General features: G+C 39.7%; 1 protein-coding gene across 1 annotated transcript in view; it reads right to left on the bottom strand.

Moving 5' to 3' along the window:
• RIPK2 (receptor interacting serine/threonine kinase 2) overlaps positions 1 to 22,625 on the bottom strand; it is a 1,193,837-nt gene that overhangs the window by 294,423 nt on the left and 876,789 nt on the right. The window contains exon 7 of the mRNA XM_044065388.1: positions 15,497 to 15,582. Within this exon, the coding sequence (XP_043921323.1) occupies positions 15,497 to 15,582 (86 nt within the window). The remainder of the gene's footprint in view (positions 1 to 15,496; positions 15,583 to 22,625) is intronic.

Genomic DNA, 22,625 nt, shown 5'->3' with positions numbered 1-22,625 from the left:
ATGTTGCGAGTAGCGGAAACAAATGCAGTGGCCTATCCATTTTGAAACAGTCTGTTTTGAGATAGGCTTTCCTTGAGATCCTGCAGCAAATGCCACTAAAAGTTGCTCAGTTTTTCTGAAAGCTTTAGTTCTGTCCAAGTAGAAGCGTAGTTGTCTGTGTATGTCCAAGGAATGCAGAAGTCCCTCACCCTTATTCTGTGGGTTTGGATAAAAGGTAGGCAAATGAATGGTTCGGTTAGGGGCCACACTGGACACTACCTTAGGCATAAATGTTGGGTTCGTCCTTAGAGAAACCCTGTCTGGATGGAAAATGATGAAAGGTTTCACAGCCATGAGTGCCTGTAACTCTGAAACTCATCTTGCAGAGGTTATTGCTAGGAGCAGAGCTGTTTTCCAAGATAAAAACTTTATATCAGCTGTATTGGCTGGCTCAAAAGGCGGCAGTGTGAGTTTTTCCAAGACATAATTGAGGTCCCATGCAGGTATTGGGGCTCTTCTTGGAGGTCTTATGTTTTTGGTCCCTCTGAGGTACTGCCTTAGCAAAGGATGGGAAAAAAAATAGGAGGTTCCGTATTGTAATGAGCTGAAATGGCAGAGGCATGAATTTTAATTGATGAAAAGGATAGGCCTTTGTCCAGCATCTCAGTTAGGTATTGTAAAATCTGAGGAATATTTGGTACAGATGTGTCAATTCCTTGTGCTTGGTTCCAAGCACATAATCTTTTCCATTTTTCTGCATAAGATTTTCTGGTACTGGGCCTCCTGGCCTCCAAAATAATATCTATCACTGCTTTAGAGAGAGGTGTGCTTTGAATGGTTACATTATCCACCATGCTGCCAGATTTAGGGTTCTGAGTTGGCTGTGCAGAATCTGATTGTTTCGCTGGTCAGTAAGTGAGGAATTAGAGGCAATGTCCAGGCTGGGCCTTGAGACAAGCTTTTTAGGATTGGGTACCAGTGCTGGCGCGGCCAGTCTGGGGCAATAAGAATCATTCTTGGCTTCTCTTGTCTGACCTTTAGGAGTACCTTGGGGGGAGAGGCAGAGGAGGAAAGGCATATACTGTTAGACTTTTCCAGCTGAATGACAGAGCATCCACTTTCCATGCTTGCTTGTGATAAATCCTTGTGCAGAATTTCTGTAGTTGGCAGTTGTGAGGGGAGGCAAACAGATCTATGTCTGGGCATCCCCATTCCTTTGTCATCATGCTGAAGACTTGTGGATCCAGTTTCCACTCGTGGGGATCCGTAAGGTTTCTGCTTAGGTCGTCTGCCAGAGTATTGTTCTTTCCTGACACAAATTGTGCTTGCAGGTGTACTTGATAAGTCAATGCTGTGTTCCACAAAGTCATGGCTTGTCTGCAGAGGGGGTAGGAATGTGTGCCTCCCTGCTTGTTTATATACCACATCACTGTAGTATTGTCTGTCCTTATCAGCAGTTGTCCTGGATGGAGTAGATCCTTGAAAGCTGTCAGGGCATTCTGAACAGCTAGCATCTCTTTTTGATTGATATGTAGATGCATTTGGCTTGTGGATCATGTGCCCTGAATACATTTTCCCGCCATGTGTGCTCCCCAGGCATAATCTGATGCATCTGTTGTTATTGACTGCCTGGCTGTGGATAGAGCGAACGGCTGTTCCTTGCTGAGGTAACAGACATGAGCCCACCATCAAAACTCCTGTTGCAGGCAAGGAATGAGGGTAATTAATGCTTCCAGGCTTTGACAATGTTAAGTCCAGACACTTTTTAGGTACCATTGAAGTTTCCTCATATGCAGTCTGGCATATGGAATTAGCAGAATGCAGGATGCCATGAAGCCCAAAGCCTGCAGAATTTTTCTTGCAGATAACTGGGTCTTTGTTGCCAACATTTTGAAGTAAGAAGTTAGTTGCCTTTGTCTCTCTGGCATGAGATAAGCCATCTGGGCAGTTGTATTTAAGCTTGCACCCAGGAATATTATCTTTTGAGAGGGTACTAGTTTTGATTTATTTTCGTTTACTGTGTACCCTAGGCAAATTAATAATCTTTTTATGAACGCCAGATGCTTTAGTAGAGTGTCCTTGTTCTCTGCTTGTATAAGGCAGTCGTCCAAGTAAGGATAAATTTGAATTCCTCTTTGTCTGCAAAATGCAATTACTGGTGCCAGGCATTTTGTGAAGACCCTGGGCACAGTAGATAAGCCAAATGGCAGTGCAGAGAATTAGTAGTGCATTCAGCCAGCTATGAATCTGAGGTATCTTCTGCAAGATTGTCGGATTGGTATATGCAGGTATGCCTCTTTTAGGTCCAAAGTCACAAGCCAAGCCTTCTTGCCGAGCATGGACAGAAACTGCTGCAGAATTAACATTTTGAATTTTGGAACGTCCAGAAATGTGTTTAGAAAAGACAGGTTCAGTATTGGTCTCCAGGCTTTGTCCTTTCTGGGGACCAAGAAAAGTCTTGAGTAAAATCCTTGTCCCTGCTCTTGCTGTGGTACTTGCTGAATGGCCCTCATTTGCATAAGGGACGAAACTTGTTTTTGTGCCTCTGCCCATTGATTGTGTGGCAGGTTTGGCATATCTTTTGCCTTTGGCAGGGTGTGAAAGTGGAACCTGTAGCCCTGGGACACTATATTCAATACCCATTTGTCCTGGGTGATCATGTGCCAATTGCTAGTTCCCCCCCCCCCCAAGGGGGCTGCAAGAAGATAAGTGCTTGGTGCTGGCAGAGGCAAGTCATTGGGACTGTTTCCTGTATGGCTGTGCTTTGTCTTCTCCACTTTTGGAGGTAGGAGCGCCCCACTGTCTAGGCCTGTATGAGCCCTGGGGCTGGGATCTGCCTCTGAGATGTCTGTATCTGCCTCTTTGTGGCCTGTCCGACACTGGAAAGGACCAATTATTTGTAGGCCAGCTCCTGCTAAATTTTGGTGGCTGTACCTGTAAGAAATCCTTTACTGTTTGCATAGATTTCGCTTTGTCCTCCATTTTCTTCAAAACCTCCTCTGCTTTAACACCAAATAAAGTATCATGTTGTAATGGAGCATCTAATAATTTTGCTTTAACATGATCAGGCAGATTTTGTTCCTTTAACCAAGCATGCCTCCTAATGACAGAACCTGTAACTGCGGCCCTGCAGGAGGCCTCCAGAGAATCAAAACCACATTGCAATGTATGTTTTCCCACTTGTTCAGTTGCATGCAATAAATCCTGTATTTCCTTATTTTCTGTACAATCACAATTAGTCAACATTTTCTGTTTTAACAGTGACATTAAGTATTGCTGATATTTAATCATATGAAATTGACAATTTAAAGCCCTCACAGCCAAAGTAGCAGAAATGTAAACCTTTTTTCCCCGTCTGTCTAGTGCCCTTGAATCCCTGTCAGAAGGGACAGGGTTTTTTGCAGTAGCGGCCTTAACCCCCTTGGAACCCTGCGAAATAGTTTCTGGGTCAGCAGCAGGGTTTTTATAAAGAAATTTATGTGAATCAGGAACCCTGTAGTATCTGTCTGCTTTAACAGGAGCTGGAGGTAAGGAGTCTGGAGAAAGGTCGGACTCTGAAAATACATCATCTACAATGTCTAGCACAGGGGGAATAGCAAGAGGCCTGTGCTGAGGAAGTAAAAGAAAATCTCTAAGCCTTTTCTTTGATTCTGAGTAATCTTGGCTTTCCCAGTGGAAGTGCTCCCTCATGGTATGCAGGGTTTCCCCAAAAGAATAATCCTCAGGAGGAGAGGCTGAAGGAATGGATTCCTCAGCATCAGAATCCTCATAGGGAGGAATTAGTATTCCTGTACAGAAGAGGAGTCAGAGGAAATGGAAACCTGATCTGAAGAGTCAGAGTCTGTCTCTTGCCTAGGCCTCTTGTCAGGAGGGGGATGGGAACCCCTGATCAAGGTAATAAGGTCTTCGGCCATTTTGAGCATCTGTTTCTTAGGCATGGAAGTCTGTCCTGGAGAATGCTGTACTTGTTTCTTTGTCTTTAAAGCTGCTGTAGTCTTTGCTTTTGAAGCTGAAGTAGGCTTTACATATAACTGTGTAGGTCTGAAAACACCCTCAGAAGCCGATGCCTGCTCAGCGGCTCCAGACCCATCTGAGGGAATGATTTCCAAGTGTCCAATACCCTGAGTATCCAGAGGCCTAGCTGGCTCCACGTGGGAGTCGTCAGCAGCCTGTGGCTCTGAGGTAGCGGGTGTCAGGGGCTGCGAAAGCGCCTCACTGAGAACCGGCGAATCGGTGACTGGCTTAGCGGAAGCCTCGTCATCGGTTTTGGATCTCGGATTCCTGTCCTTCTTTTTCCTTGCGTTTTTTTAGAAACTCCGGTCATCGGCTGTTCCGACGGCATTATGTAATTGAATTTTCGGCCAAAGTAATGATAAGCAAAATCAAACCGACGCTTAATAGTGCGTTTGTTGAATATAGCACAAAACAGACAGCTAGCAACGTTATGATCAGGGCCTAGGCAAGGAATACAGCAAGAATGGTAATCCTTATGAGGTATTTGCTTCCCACAAGAAATACAATTGTTAACTTTTTCTGACATTGGTCTGGAGCAAGAAAAAAGTTTCCCCAACGGGGTACTTAGCTTTAATGAAGACTTCGGATCTGAAATTCGTCTGTGAAAATCTCAGGAGTCGGTCGACCGGCACCTGCGAACTGCTTTTGCTTCGGGTACCGCGCGGCAAGAAAGACTGAAGAAAATGGCGTCGGCTGCATCTTTTATACCCCTGGTGCACTGATGTCAGGGAAGAGGCGACAGCAACTGACGCTGGACCTAGACTTTGGAATTCTGGCCGACTGCGGGTAGCCTGCCAGCAGGATAACCCAAGAGTAATGACTGCAACAGTGAAACATGATGAACATCCATGTCTCAATTCTGGCGGTGAAGGCTAAATTTTTAGTAAGGATGTAGGGTCACTTACACACAAAAAAGGCTCCTTCTCACAACTAAGCACCACTGTAGATACCCCCACCAAACAAAGAGGAAAACTTTGATAATCTCTAAGAATAACATTAAATTATGCTATAGAAGTCTTATTATCCTCACAAATGTATGTATCTGTATTTTCAGTAGTGGTATATAAAAAGAATTCCTCTGTTCCCTAGCTTTTGTATCAATGGGCTAAGCCAGATAACTCATAAAGAGTCAGCATAAGGAACATATATTCCAGCACTGGGTGGACGGTTGCAAAGAAGCAATAGCCAAGAGAAGTCTCTGGACAGGAATGTTGAACATGAACAAGTACAATGAATAAAATGCAAAACAGGGAAAACTAAACAGATAAGGCATACAACCCCTCCCGATACACGCCCACACAAAAACAACAGCCTAATGGATAGTACTGTTCTTATTAAGAAAGACTCGGATGTGATTTCTTGACAAATAAGGTGAATACAATACTCTGATCTAAGGAAATCATATGGCTGAAACAATATGCAGTTACCATGGCTGAAAAATGTTTCTCTTCTATGGAAGTTTGAAGAATATGTCTAGTTTCTACTAATAAAAGGGACCAGACTTTGTGGAAGTCAAGATGGAAGACCACATAGAGACAGGTTTTCAATTTTTTTGTCGTGCAGGAAACCTAAAGAAGCCACCAGCACTACTCAAGAAAGTCTACCTTTTACAACAATGCAATGCTATAATTTCATAGTATTTCCACATGTATAAACTACTTAACAAATAGGCCAAAAGACTGTACAGAAACACCACAAATGCATTTATATCATTAGTAACAGGACATACAAGACTCTGTGTGTGTGTGTGTTTTTTTTAATTATACTAAATTAAAATATAGTGTTAAATTGCACTGAATCTCCCAAGATAGTGACTTGACAGTTAGGAAATAAATACAACAGTTCTATTACTAATGTGACACTTGCAACTGACAACTTAGGTTCATAGGTGTGTACTAGGCTAATGGACCTGGAGCCTTTACAAGCCTAGCCCATAGGATTACCCTGGCATTGTGCCACCCGACCTTAGTTCCCAGTGCCTCTGTCGAGTAAAACCAGTGGAGTGATTCCTTGGGTGAATTTTCTATTTCCCATCCACTCATCAAGATTTCTCTTGAAAAGGGCCAGTGAGGTGCTCTGCTTGACATGTATGGGAAGTCTATTCCATAGCATGGGCAGTCTCTGGGTTATGAACTTGTCCCTCCAGCATGTTCTGTTGATTGTGGTAATGAAGTTGAGGTCTCTGGAGCATGTGGTGAGGAGGGATTGGGATTTCTTCAGATGTAGCATTTCTAACAGAGCTGGGTCAGACATGGCTTTGTAAGTCAAGCAGAGATCGGCTCTAAATAAGTGATATGAGACAGAGAATAGTTGGAGTTTTTTTAGCCTGTCCATATAGGACAAATGTTTAAGGCCTAGGATACTCTTTGTGCGGTACTTTTGCAGCCTTTTCAGTTGTTGCAGTTGTTTAGTGAGGGACATGCCAAATGGGGCATTGTACTCAATGATTGGCCTAATGAGGGAAGAGAAGAGGGAGACAATGACCTCTTTCTTCCTGGGTGCAAATCTCTTAGTAATGAGATGCGCCACATAGAAGGACTTTCTGACCACAGTGGTAATGTGGTGGTCAAAACAGAGGTCGCTGTCAACCTGTGTTCCCAGATCTCTTATAACACCTTCTGTGTTCAGTGGACTACCATCAATGTGGTAATTCATGGGAACTGGGTTTTTCCCAAAAGGGATGACAACACATTTTTTGGCATTGAGCTTAAGGACATGGTTCTGACACCAGTCGTTGGTCTCAGTAAGGCCTTTCTATAGGATGCCAACATCACTTGGAGAGTTAATTATAGCTCCCAATTTGCAATCGTCTGCGAACTTTGTCAGCCAGAGTCCCTTTGTGTTGGCCTGGACTTCAGAGGACTAGATACCAAACAGGAGAGGACCCAGGACCGAACCCTGTGGGACTCCACTCGTGACTGGTTGGCAGTCTGACTTGGAGTCAGCTACTTTCACACTGTGGGTTCTACCTGTGACCCAGTTTGCAACCCACCTAGTGATGTAGGGGGTAATACCTAGCTTAGTGAGTTTTTCTATGATTTCTGAGTGGGGAATGGTATCAAAGGCCTTGGCCAGATCAAGGTAGTCTGTATGAACCACCCTGCCTTCATCCATAGCTCTGGTCACTGACTCAAAGAAGTTGACCAAGTTGAGCAGGCATGATCTACCCTTCACAAAACCAAACTGTGTGGGATCCACAGTTTGGAGATTCCCTATAACCTTGTTTATTAGGTCCATGATGATGCATTCCATAGCTTTGCATATCAGACTTGTCAGGCTAATGGGGCGATAATTCCCAGGGTCTGTAGTTGCTCCTCCTTTGTGGAGAGGGATGACTGAAGCAGTGCACCATTTGGTAGTGACAAAGCCTGAGGTGAGGCTGTGATTGAACAGGGCACACAGGTGAGGTGCCAGTTCACTCTGTAGTTCATGTAGAACACAGCCAGGTATATTGTCTTGTCCCATAGAAGCTGTATTCTTGGCCTTGGACAGTGCTGTTTTAACCTGTGCAGCAGTAATACTGGGTGCCTGGCAATCTACTGGTATTGTGACTGGCCCCTTAAGGGGGGACAGAGGGGTAAAGTTGGCACTGAATCTGTCAGCCATTATATTGGCAATATCTGTTGGCTCGGTATAGGAGGTACCTTTGTGCAGCAGCTCACAGCAAATCTGGGTATTGCCATGGAGATTCTTTTACATAACTATAGAAGGCCTTGTGGTTGTCTTTACTGTCTGCTGCAATTCTGTTTTCATAGCTAGCTTTAGAGGATTTGATGAGGGATCTCAACTTTTTGTTGAGACTGATAAGGGAGTTTTTCCAGTCTTGGGACTTCACCTTATTCTGAATCAGTTTCCTCCTTCTGTTGTAGAGATTGTTTATGGCAGGGGACCACCAGATTGGCTTCCTTTTTTTGGAGGAGAGCATCTTGGTTCTATTGGGTATGGCGAGATCCATGCATTTGTGTATGTGTTCATACAGTGCATTGGTGTATGATTCGGCAGTCATACAAATAATCTCCATTTGCATGGGTGCAGTGAAGTTAGCCACCTCTGTTTTTAGGAGCCCAAAGTTAGCTTTGGAGAAGTTTTTCATGGTGGTTACCTTTGTGGGGGGTGGGGGGTGGGAGGGATGTAGATTTGCAAGGTGATTAGTTTGTGGTCGGATCTAACCATGGAGGAGTTGACTACTGGTATAGAGCAACGGTTGCCCATGTTAGTAATGACCAGGTCAAGGATGTTGCTATCTCTAGTGGGGGTAAGAACGAGCTGGTCCAGGGCATTGGAATTACTGAATTCCAGGAAATGCTGGGCAAGTATATTGGTACACGAGTAGTTTTCCCAGTTAATGGAGGGGTAGTTGAAGTCGCCCAGTATGAGAATGTTAGGTTGGACCTTAAATTGTTCCTTGAATTGTTCTTTTCTTCTCTCTTTCTTAGCTTTCTACCTCTGACATGCACTAAGACTGGAGACTTCTACCTGCCTGGTCTATAAGAAACCCCATCAAATACCTTCAACTATCTCAACTGCATCCTTAAAGAAATGTTTTGTCCACTCTTTAAATCTCTCCTTCAAAGGACCTGAGAAAGTATGTTTTACCCCTAGACCAGACTGTGAAGCTGTTTTTTTTAGGATTTAAATTAATAAATGTTAATGTCATGCTCCTGAGCCAGGTACCCAGCAGCCATACTCCCTCTCCACCTCCTCTGAAATTAGTATTCTCTCCCTGGTACCCTTTAACTGTGTTTTTTTTCCACATTAGTATATTCCACAAGCTTTACTGAACTCCACTATTGCCCAAAGGTGGCAACCTATACTAGGCTACTATTGAGTTTTCTTGTATTTCTCTTCTATCTGATCCTACAATCTTCCTGGTCCCTCTTTTTCTACTCTATTTCCACTCCTCTAGTCCTATATTCCTTGCTACTGCCTAGTTCTACTTGCACTCTCATCTTACATGGAACTTCTCAGAGCTCTGCAGTAACCACCTATTTTTAGACTGAATCTCTGACCTCTTCATTCACTTGCTCTAACCTGCTCCATTTGCCCTGCGGGCTCACTCCACCCCCCTACCCTACCCCCAAATCCCACCCCCTACTGCTCCTAACATTATACTTGAATAGCCACACCTACTTTCCCTCATCCACCTATAGCCCTCTCTATCTTGTTACATACTTAGCAGTTCAGCCCATACTTGACTGCTTTAACCCCTATCTCTCCTTAAACTGCTTCATATACTAACATTCCCTATCTCTCCTAAACTGCTCTTTACATTAACATTCCCTTTCTTTATACCTCATGCTACTTCCTTCAGTTAACTCAATTTACCCTTACCATGCTGAAATCTGGCTGTCCTAAATATTTTAACACACTTTCCTTCTTTATAATCCTTAATGCTCTACTTGTATCTTATACCCTCACTCACTACGAGCACCTAAGCTTTTTTGAATCTCAACTCCCTTCAAAACATACTACTCCACACTCTGTTCTAGCCTCACAAACCCACAGTAACTTAACATCCTCATCTTCCTACCATGTACCTCCATTCCATAGATTAACCCACATTAAATATCTGCAAACCAGAAAATCTTACCTAATTTTTTCTAAACTCTTAAAATGTATACTTAAACCTCAACAGCTCCTACTTTTACATGGTGACATTCATCCAAACCCAGGCCCAAACAACCACTTCCCTGACACCCATCCAGTCCATCAAACTCTCTCACCCCAACTAATACACCCACCTCTCTTCTTATAGCTCACCTCAATATTCACAGCGTAAACAATAAAATTACCCAACTACATGCCCTGATAGATATTCATTCTTTTGACATCATATGTCTAACTGAAACCTGGCTCAAACCAGGAACTAGGGACAAATATATAATTCCTCCTGGCTACAACATCCTCAGACGTGATCGTCTGAACAAAAAGGGTGGTGGAGTTGCAATACTCTACAAATCTGAATTACAGGTTACCCCACTAGACAGTCAACCTCCCTCACCAAGCAATGCTGAAATCTTGATCTCTAAGCTCCAGCTTAATACTAATAAATCCTTATACATTATTTGCTCTTATATTCCCCCTGGCAATTACGTCAATATTCTTGAAAATACCCTTAGCTGGCTCTCCTCATCGTTCCCACAGAAAACTATACTCCTAGGTGATTTCAATATTGATTGGAATTGCTGTACTTCTCCCAAACCAACTTCTCACATAAACCTTTATGGTTTCCATTAAATCATCTCCCCTACAAGAATTCATAAACCTAGTAACAAACAGAGTACCCTTGATTGGATATTAGTTAATAGTAATCCTCTGTCATATAAAACAGGCATACTTCCTGATGATATTAGTGACCACTCCCTTACTTATTACTAGACAAAAGACATCTATTCCTAACCCAATAATTTTCAGAACTACCAGGAATAAGAAAAACCTAAACCTAGCTAGCTACCAATTAGAGCTCAAAGCTTGCAGTTGGACTCCCCTAAAATACCTACCTCTTGATGAGGCAGTATCATACTTCAATAACAAATTCTTGCAAATTCTAGACTATCATGCCCCCTCTCATACAATCAGAACTAGAAACAAAACTGCTCCTTGGCTGACCAAAGAGACCAGGCAAAAAAATACTACAAAGAAATAAAATATGGTTTAAATGGAGAAATACTAAAAACCCATTTGATCACCTAAACTTTAGGCAACTTAGAAATGCTACAAAGAAATGAATAGTCTTAGACAAAAATAACTAATACCTGAAATTTCAACAAGCTCAACATCAAAATCCACAAAAGTTCTGGTCAGGTATTAATAAACCAGTTCATCCAGGTTATTCTAAAACTCCTACTCCTTCTAATTTGACTTAAAAGCTCTCCCAACCAAATTGCTGACACTTTTAATAAATTATTTTCTGAAACAGTCTGTTCACTAGCTAAAACCTTATCTCCTGCTAGCAACCCTGAACCTCACTCCCTAATCAATAACCCCCCACTTTAAAACTGCAGCCAGTCTCAACATCTCTCATCCATGCCTTACTTCTGAAACTCAAACCTTGTACTCCATCAGCTGACTACCTACCAGATGAGTATCTTCAAATAGCAGCTGGAGTACTTGCCTACCCTGTTTCTATTTTAGTAAATAGAACCATAACAGAAGGTATTATCCCAACTCTATGGAAAGTCTCTCATATCTTCCCTTTCCATAAGGGGGGTAACTCAAATGAACTCTCAAACTTTCAATCAATAACCCCCCACTTTAAAACTGCAGCCAGTCTCAACATCTCTCATCCATGCCTTACTTCTGAAACTCAAACCTTGTACTCCATCAGCTGACTACCTACCAGATGAGTATCTTCAAATAGCAGCTGGAGTACTTGCCTACCCTGTTTCTATTTTAATAAATAGAACCATAACAGAAGGTATTATCCCAACTCTATGGAAAGTCTCTCATATCTTCCCTTTCCATAAGGGGGGTAACTCAAATGAACTCTCAAACTTTCGTCCCATAGCCCTACTTTCTCCTTTAGCGAAAATCATGGAAAAATGCATTCATCGACAATTACTTGATCATCTTCTCCAAAATAACCCACTAGCTGACTGCCAACATGGTTTTAGACCATTTCATAGTACTACAACTGCACTTTTATCCTTCACTGACTGTATTAATAAAAATCGTAATAACAACTTACTTTCCTCAGCCCTCTTCTTAAACCGCTCCAAATCCTTTGACATGGTTAATCATCAACTCATGTTAAACATTCTTAAATCTCTTTCCTTAGACACTCAGGCTGTCCAGTGGTTCAATTCCTATCTAGAAAATAGACAGCAAGCAGTTCTCTGGGATAATCACTTATCCTCTCAGCTACCCATTACCACTAGTGTCTCACAAGGCTCTATTCTGGGACCCCTCCTCTTCTCTCTTTTTATTAATGATCTAAAAACAACCCTTCCAAAAACACCTGTATTCAATATGCTGATGACTCAACACTTATCTGTGCTGTGGCTTTTACTGCTGAGCTCCAGTCTAGTTCCCAAAAAGTATTTACATTAGCTGAAAACTGGTTCCATCAATACTGTCTCCTCCTTAACCCCCAAAAAACTAAACTTTTACTGTTCACTCCTACACAAAAGTCCTCTCCCACTAACTTCACAATTGTATCTAACAATGGCACAATAATATCACCTGAAACAACCACCAAACTCCTAGGTGTTACAATTGATCACAATCTTAATTTCGATTCTCACATTAATTTAACCATTAAATCAGTAAATAGAAAACTCGTCTCTCTCTACAGGCTCAAACCCTTCCTTACACCTTCTGCTAGGACTACCATAGCACAAACTCACCTCATCTCTACCCTTCTCTATGCCTCTCCTATTTTTAACAATCTATCAAAATCCAATTTTAATAAACTGGCAACCTCATACAATAATATTGCTAGATTTGCCACAGGAGCTCCATTTCGTACCCACCATTGCATAAATCTCAAACAACTAGGTTGGCTGGAATTACAAAACCAGCTATTGCTCCAACAACTTACAATCACCCACAAGATACTGTATCACCCCATGAATACTCCCATACTCTGTAACCTTATTACCACTTATAAAAACCTCACGACCCTTCGCTCAGCTAATAAACTCCAAGTATCCTCCCTTAAATCTCACAATAAGTCTGGTGATGGCCTGTTTACTAACAGGGTTGGTCTTACTTGGAATAAGCTTCCAAGTGAACTTACATCACTGGTATCAACACCCCTTTTCAAGAAGCAACTAAAAACCTACCTAAATTCCCAATGGCTATGCCCATGCATGAATCCTGACTGACACTTTTTGCCACTGTTACAGCAGTATAAATCTTACTTTTATACCTTTCTTCTCATCTGGTTAGACTTTTTTATTGATATGGATAGCTTAAGAAGAGAAAAAATATATACTGATATTTTGAGGATCTGTGATTTGCTCTTACTTGAGTCCACATCAGGTATAAATGAGGTAACAATTACTGTTTTTTGATTCTTAACTATGCATGTCACTCTCACTCTTTGTACCAAACTCTGATGTAAAAGGGTTTCCTCAGATTCATGTTACTGATTGTCTTGTTTTGTATGTACAAACTTTGCATATTTGTTAATATGTATAATTTAGTAGTGGAGCTTTTCTCCCCGGGCCTCTACTGAAAATGGACATATATCCAGCTAGACTAGCCTGGTCAACAAATGTAAAATAAATAAATAAATAAATAATATTCTCCAGGGTGCTTAGGAACATGGAGTGCGAGTCTTGGGTCATGGTTGGGGACCTATAGCAGGTTACGACCTGAATTGCTGTCTTACCCAATGTTAGCTGCACCTGAAGTATCTCAGATACATTATGTTGGGCTACCAGTCTGGAGGTGTGCGCATCCTTTATGAATATGGAAACACCACCGCCTTTGGAGTTTTGTTCCAAGTTCTGGGGCTGAAAGGTGTGTAATGAGTTACAGCCTAGTAGTGCAGGAGTGCTTTCTTCTGCCTTGGACCAGGTCTTTGTTACGGCAGAAATGGCGATGTTCTCCATTTTAAGGAATGCTTCGAGCGAGTGCATTTTGAGATTTAGACTTCTAGTGTTGAGTAGCATGACCCTCAGACAGCATTTGTTTGTAGCTGTTACGGTGGTAATTTGGTCTTTGGAACACCACCTAAAAAAGGCACTATAGGGGTGGGAACAGCCTTGCCAGTATCTGGAAGCCCAGGGGTGACACATGCAGGCCATCTCTGGCAAAGCATCGAGGTCTGTCAGTCATGTCATCCCAGGCAGACAGATACTGGATCCCCTTAGAATGACACCAGAAACTTAGCCAATTGTTGAAATCAATCATTTTCTGCTTGTACTGTGGTATCATTCTGGGTGATGGTAGGATGTTGCTCAGTGCTAGGGTCTTACCCGCCTAGGCTACATAATCCGAGAGCTCCTCCATGTCTCTTTTCATGTAGTCCAGGAAGGTACATCTCAGGTGATTTACACCCACATGTACAATGACAGAGTCATATTTGTACCTGTTGTTGAGGGACCTGAGTGCATGCGTTATGTGGCAGATCCTAGTGCCTGACAGATAGCTGACTGCTAACTTCTCCTTATTCAACGTAGTGAGTGGAACATCAATGTGCCACACTATCGAGTCACCTATGACTAGTGTGCTGGGCATGCTGGTTTGCCTTAAGGGCTTTGGCTGAGTGGCACACTGTTTAGGAGAGTTATGTGTCTCATGATTAGTGTTGTGTTGTGGTTGTCGAGTGCGTTTCTGCCTTGGAGGTCTCTGCTGTTTGGGTAGATTTTTATTGAGAGCCTCCGCGAAGGTGGGTGTGCGGTTTGTGTTTTTATGTAAAGGCAGTGCTGGTGTGTGTTCCTGAGGGCTATGTGTTCCATGTGGTGCGGTGCAAGTGTTGACCTTCTCCTCTTGACCAGCTATTCCGGTCTTGGCTGGAGAGTGCATGGCTTCCAATCTGGATATATAAAGCTATCTCTCACAAGTCTGAGTGTTGGGAGGTAAGAGGAGAGAGGTCAGTGTACATGAGGCAGTTGATACATTGCCTCAGGATGCCCAAGTTCACCAGGTTAATAGGAGAAAGCAGAGGGAACTGACCTTTAGACATGCCTGGAGGGGTGAGTATTAAGTACTGGAGCTGTTTCCTTGTAAAACGTTTAGTGCTGGTAGCACTTTTGTGCTCTACAAAAATTGCTACAAGAAGTTTGGTAAAGTGCTAGATAAATAAGCTAGTAAAAGTATAGGAGAGGAGAGAACTAGTAGATCTAAGGGAAAAATTGAAGAGCAGACTTTGACACTGCTCAGAAGCTTACAAACAGTCCTGGATACAGCAAATCTGTATCTGGACTAGACTAGTTACAGGAAAGGTGGGAAACAAGCACATATGCGGACTTTTAAACAAGCACAAATGCGGGCTTTTGCACATCTAATGAATTTGAGAATGAATTCTGGACAAAGACATAAGCAATTCTTCCCCCATAAAAGAAGCTATTCTCACATTTAATGTAAAGAGAAATTTGTGAAGGAACCTATTTAAGATGCTCACTGAGACCTGAGCCAGAAATCACTGAGCTAATCATGCCTAAATAAAGTACTAAAGCGCAGACAGTGACCAAAGTCTAAACAGTCATAGTAACATTTAAATTTCTGTAAAAGCAGTAATATATATTTGTTCATTATTTTAATGAAAAATGTACGCTCCTTTTCACACTACATTACTATGTTACATAATTCAGACTAGTGCATATTGTTTCACAGTACTATAAAATATTAAAATATATAAAAGCGTTATTGAAGAAATTCTACTGTAATAATCAATCTGCAACTTATATACAGGGCATTTAAAATGCAGTGCATTTTTTAAAATCTGTGTATAACTCAGTTTACAGACATACACATAAAAAGCATACATATCCAAAGATCACAAGCAGCACTGTCTACAAAGACTTCACAGGAATTAACACATGTAAATACTCACCTTAAATCTTTTCACTTGTAATACTGCTTCAAATACAACCACTTCATCAAATGACTGAACTACAGGCTCTAATTCTAGCAGGCATTCTAGAGACAAAAAATAAATTACTGTTAACAACTAAAAATTACCTTAGAAACAATGACATTTACTACAGATGTGTTAGGTATGATATAGTACATAAACTGTAAAAAGACCACTTTGTGATAAAAAATAAGTCCATCCACCATCTATTTTCCCATGTTTGCCAGTGGGGTTGGAATGTCACTTCAACAGTGACAAACATCTAGAGCAAAGGTTCACACTGCCGGGTGACTAGCCCTGCCCCAGTAGTTTTTCCACATCACACAATCGCATGTACATTCACACCTATGGTCAATTTAGAGGGTCCAATCCGCCAGCTTCATGTCTTTGGAATGTGAAAGGAAACTGAAGCACCTAGAGGTAAACATACTCTTATAACACAAACTGGAAAAACTGCAAATAAAACTATGCAATGATAAGAAACAAATATAAAACCAAAACACAGAAATAAATAATACAATGTGGTTATTAATACAGTAGTTACTAATAATTATACAATGACCCCCCCATTAATATTCCAAAACATGCACACTGATTGGCCAGCGTGCCCGTTGTAAATCCGACAATGTACCAAAGGAAAAGGTCCGGTCGCCCAGACTTTTTTTCCGTTGGTATATTGTCCAAGCTTTAATTTTTTTTATTAAAAAAAAAAAATAAAGCTGTACTCCCAACTCCGCAGATACGAGAAAGACAGCTTGAAGAAAATACAAGGGGAATCAGGTTCATGTTAATGTACCTGATGCCCCTTGTATTTTCTTCAAGCTGTCTTTCTCGTACCTGAAGAGTCGGGACTGCAGCTCTCCTACCCCTAAATTGCCCCAAACTATTTTTTTTTATTTAAAAAAAGGAAAAGGAACAAAACAGAGCAATGGAGATCTTCTTTTCTCCATTGCTTACTTTTTGAAGCACTGATGTACTGGGTATGTGTGGGGACGTAAGTCCCATATGCATGCCCAGTACATAAGAAATAGGAAGAGGATCTCTACGAGCCACGGAAGGACAGCAAGGAGGCATTATACAATGCCATTATTTAAGAAAATTAAGTATTTTTTTTTAAATAATGTCATTGTATAATAGCAATAACCCACTTCTGGGTGTGGGTAATGCTGGATTTACCCACGGTTGTCTTTGTTTGGTCACTCGGACTTCGCCCAAGTGACCAAACCACACCAACCATGGCTATATCCAGCATTACCCACACCCAGGCATGGGTTATTGCTTAAATATTTCAGTTTAGTATTTATAACCCTACTAGTTCACAATATACATAAAGCTTACAATTAAAAAAATGGTTCTGTACAATACATCCATTTTGTGCAATGTAGAACTATTTACACAAACAAAATAAAAATAATGAAATGGAAAGACATAAACTTTCTGGGATGGTATACTTGTTTTCAAACTACACAACTAAAACAACCAAAAACATTATAAATGACTTTACATTAGAAGAAAAATGGTTAAAACTCAAAGTATAACAAAAATATTACGGAAAATATTCAAGGATTTGTACATAATTTTATAAACTACTAAACATTTTGGTAAACAGAAATAACACAGTATACAAAATAGAAAAAAAATATCTGTACAGTTGGATCTATACAAAACACTGACACTCTGTAGGGAAGAGGTTCAAGAACCACTATGGAAATTTATACAATATTGTGTAGTACAATGGGTCTACTTCAAATGAGAGAAATCTCATTCGAACGAAACCCATAAAACCGAGCCAAATTAACTAAAACTGCAAAACAACTAAATGTTAAAAGAACTTCAGTTAAAATCATGAAAAGAACTTACCCAATAATGCGCCCCACCATAATAAAACCAAAACAAAAAACAACTAACAAACAGTACACAACCAACCTACTACTGACCCTTCCCACAAGTCCACACTACTTGAAAGAAACAGTATACAAACATACGTACAGTGTTTTTGCAGGGGGGCCAAGCCTTCCTGCACCTCCCATGGGGGATCCGCCTGCCACCCCCCCGTAACTTCAATATAGTAACTCCAAGATCACACTACCTTGTGAATAGGCACACTTACTTCTAGTCAGCTACTGCTGCAACTTCCTGCAGGTCAGCAGTTGTTTTCGTGATTTTGATTGTTGTTCTTTTAACGTTTCGTTGTTTTACAATTTCGGTTAATTTGGCTTGGTTACAAGGGTTTCATTCAACTGAGATTTCACTCATTTAAAGTAGACCCAGTACAATACCCCTCCAACAACAGGAGATGACAGTGTGCTGGTGTTGATGGACAGATTGCGGTAAAAAGTACTTTATTTATAGTCATCAACTTTGGAAGATTAAGTTTCACTGCAAAGGGACAAAATTCAATCTATGAAAACATTTTATGCCACATCTGTGACTTTCAACAAAATAATGACTTGCATAACTGCCACTCTGAGATCATTTTCATTTAATTTAATTTAAATGCATACACATGTATTGATTTTTATTAATATGTTTTAATTGTTCTTAACATAGTGTTGATGTAATCTATGCACATTTATATGTCGTATATATAATTATAGGAAACTTGAACTTTAAAAACTGATGACTAGTTAATTAGTTTGTTATATAAACAACCAATGATATTGTTTCTCAGGAAGGAGAGGTATATTTAAATGATTTTAAGCTCTTTTGTATTGATTCTGATGAAGTCTCTGGTTATGAGATGAAAGCGCTTAATCCTTGAATTGTACTACATTATGTGAATAAATTTATGAAGCAAATTGCTGTGGACTGAATTTCTTATCTTGTGGTTACAGCGTGGATAGCCTCTACTGGAAAACAGCCTCGTTTTGTTATAGTGGTGAACTTTTTCTCTTTTTTGATTCCTCATTTCTAATTTATATTACTATGTTAGTGACTGGGGATGATGGAAGCAAAACTTTTAACATTAACTGAATGTTACTTTTTTTTAGACCTGGCTGCACTCCAGCTTCATTCTATTTTAATGCTTGATTTTTTTTAAATTGGTAGCACTCCAGTTTCAGCTTCATTAGTTTTGAATATCTATTATTATTTTACTGCCAGACATTGTGGGCATGTGTCATGCAGGTGGGGTTAACTGTACTATGGGCAGAGTTTGCTACAGGGCATCTCTGGGGCTATTACTCTATACAATAATCAATTTATATCCCAAAACAATAATTACAGAAATTCAGAAGATGGTATGAAATTAATATTAGACTTAGCAGCAGAAACAATAACTTAATATTTTTGGCATATTTATACATAGAGATGATTCACTGAGCATTCTATATACTAGAGAAGTTAGCAAAATGTATGAAAACAAAATATGTTGTAGCTATAATACAAAAAAATAAAGCAGATCATAACCATTTTCTTTTTCATTGTACATTTCAAAATATATTTTGGGAAAGATTTCACTAATTTCATCAACTTAATGGACAGCTACTCTTTGTCTTAAAAAATCATTGCTTTTATATAATGCACCCATACCAGTTTGTGCAAACAAAGATCAATATTCACTCCTCTGGTGTCCATTTACTGCAGCATGGAAAATAATTACAAGGAGAAGAAAGCAAATACTCCTAACACATGTTGAATGTATCAATTTAGCAAAGACGGCAGATGATCAATACAATAATATTAAAGTAAATGTATTACGTTTCATGTTCTGGCTAAAATGTTTCTCACTGATGGACAAATATGAAGATTATGTTTTTTTTTAAATTATAACATGAAATATGGAATTAAGAATGATATGCATAAAGTGTGAATGGAAATTATAATGCCGGATAGTAGGATAAACACTGCAAATCATGTAGGTCCATGGGTAGTTACTAGGCAAGCAGTCCAGGAGACCATTAAGGAGCCAGGGCAAATTTCCAGTTGCCTCAAAGCACTGCCTGGTTAACTGACTTATTCAAAGTCACAGTAGGCAAATGAAGGCTGAAGGAATGAAGCGTCATACCACAGGAAGTAGCTTGATAACCGCTCATAGCCTTAGCCCTCTGTGCTTACTGCCAGATGAGCATCATTATCCTGGAGTGGGTTTGAACCCTCAGCCTTTCTGTTAACAGCCAAACATGATAAGCAATTGCGCTAGAGACAATATACAGTTATTTACTTTGCTGCAGTGATAGCTACAAAATAGCACTAATAAATTTGAGACATTTGTAAAATTCTGATTTACTCAGCCCTCATTAAGCCAATCACTGAATTTAATGCTCCATTTGGCATATACCTGTTCAGACACATGCAACAACTGGAACATCCAGAGAGATACATTACTAAAAAGGATACAAGGCCTAAACAACATATCCTACATGAACAAAATCAAAGTCCTGTCACTATACTCTGTATCCTACAGACTGCTAAGACGTGACTTGTATCTGGCATACAATGCATCCTCTGACCCATTATTGATGGATTTATTGCACATCAGCAAGTCAAATGGCATCAGAAATACTCAGTCTAGGGATCTAAACCTCTTCCGCAACATCAACAGAACAGTTTGGAGGGACAGATACATCTTGCAAAGGATACTGCTGCCCTGGAACAGATTCCCCAGCCGCATAAAACAAAGTTCATCCCTGTTCATATTCAAAAGCAACTTAGATCTACGGAGGGGAAATAGAAAATTTAGGCCAGTACTGCCCCCATACTACTAATGGACAGGTAAATCCTAAATGCTTTATCCCATGCATGGGTCCCCTCAAATTATCTATGGTTTGATCCCAGTTATTCTGATTAGGAGTAACATATAATTATCGACCATGGGATGGGCAAGACCAATCTATAACCAAAAGAGACAGGTTATTTTGAGCACAAACAGGGAAACTGGAAAGCCTTAAAATGGCCCACAAGGGCAGCTAGCCTTGTACTTACCTATGAGCCTATAATGTATTTTCTCAAATAATACAATGAAAATGTAAATGAAAAGTTATGACACTATGAAAGTCGCTTGCAACTGTCAATTTCAAAAAGCAAATAAAGACAAAAGAGAAAAAAGCAAGTGGATGAACTATTTTCAGTTCATATGAATGACAAGTCTACTCAAATAATTAAAGAATAAAATGCCACATAATTGAGGAAAAAATTCAAACTCTTTGTGACCTTTCAGTTACTACATGCACACACACAATGCTTTTTTGAACAGATATATGTTGAGTTGCCAAATGTTGATTTGGCAAATGCAAACAAATTTAAAGCAGTTCACCAAAACCACCTTCAGCGAACATTAAAAGGAATTATTTTTTTGGGCTGGGGCAAGCCCCCTACACACAAGTGTCCCCCACTCACAAATTATATACATACCAACTCTGAGGTCTCACAACAACAAAAAAAGGCATTTTTTTGCGTTCACCAAGACTACCTTCTTTGACCTGACATGCACCCTTCTTGAACACATCAGAACAAAAAGTGTACTAACAGCAGTGCTACTACAAGGAGACTGAATGAAATAATAACAGTGGGGAGACATTAAATTAAAACATCATTTCATAATGGAGCTGCTCCAGATGATAGCAGGGGGAATTAGATGGCATCTACACATAAACAGGTATAAGGGGAATTGTAGAAATTATAAATTAGGTGGTCAGTCAGATGAAATAATTGTGAAATACATAGAAGAAAAAAATGCTGAGGTAAGGCTTACACTTTTAAGCCACAATGATATGACTAGCATTTTCAATCCAGGTTTTCACAAGTGTTTCTAACTGAATGAACTGGAATATTTGCATTAGTTAACTAAGGGAATGGATAAATGTAATTCAGCAGATATAATGTTCATAGATTTCAATTCCTTACAAGAGACCCAAAAGAGACTAGTTAGAAACTTGAGGGGTAAGACAAGTTGTAAAAAAGTTATTAAGTCAGAAGAAACCAGATTAAATAACATAAAACAATGGGCATCAGTGAAATGGGAATATTTGGAGACTGTGATGCTCTACAAAAAAATATTCTTTAAAACCATCATTATTAAATTATCTAATTTTAAACTGCAACATGGTTTAAACTGCATTAACAAAAAAGAAAACAAACAATTACAACACTTTCCATTGTTACTGTCATGCAGAATACATACGTGTTTTCTAAGTTGTTCATCCTCACTCCTCGAGCATTATTCTGTAGGTATCACAAAACAAATCCTTACTAAACTAACACTTAATAACTCTGTATCAAGAACTGTATTACATGATTATGATGAGGATACAAAGTGCTGCATTTATGGACACTGAGGAAGATCATTTACAAAGGAATTTGGGCAGAGTCAATATCGGAGTTAACACATGGAAGTTTTTTCATTGTTTTTTTTTAACTTAATTAAATCTTCCCATTTTACTTAAAACATAAGTTCACATACTTTAACAGAAAAGAAAATAAACCTTAATAGCCTCCATTGCTATCATCAAGCAGTACGTTTTCTTTTTAACAAATTTCATTTACTTCATTCCATAAACAGACCTATTCCTGCCTTCCCCTAACTTTTAGTCTTCAAAGCATTATTTTCCATCTATTGTTTCGACATATTTCATTTATTTCTAGGGAATTTGCTTCACCCCTTTTCTAAATATATCACTTTGAATGATTTTTCTCTCTTTTGCAACATTCAATACTTCCATTACAGATGGTTTAGATTTTGGTGTTCATTTTCTAGTAATTCCTTGTATGGATCACCAAGAGCATTGAACATAAAAAGGCCTTATTATGCCTCCACAATTCACTATCTATAGCTTAAAGCACTGTGTAGGGATTTTTAAAATCCACCAACTCATAAATTTCACAAAAAAAAAATACATTTTGCCAATCTCCTCTCTCCTTTTTATTATATCTCCAAAATTTACTCTCTGCTGGAATAAAAAAAAGATATTCAAAGACTCCACCGCAAACTTCCTAAATCTTTCAGATGTTTTTGCATACTAAGCAGCCCTACAGTTTTTTTCCCATTGTGCTTGTATTTTGTTTTTCTATACTTTTTCTCCAATATTTTAAAATGTCCTCTGATAGAATCTTATAATTGTGCACTATTTAACATTTTTATTAAATCATTACATTTTACACTGCAATAAGA

This window comes from Protopterus annectens, chromosome 3.part0 (genome assembly GCF_019279795.1).
Source record: "Protopterus annectens isolate FY-2018-M chromosome 3.part0, PAN1.0, whole genome shotgun sequence".
Classification (NCBI taxonomy): Eukaryota; Metazoa; Chordata; order Ceratodontiformes; family Protopteridae; genus Protopterus; species Protopterus annectens.
This window is presented reverse-complemented; position numbering and strand designations above follow the sequence as displayed.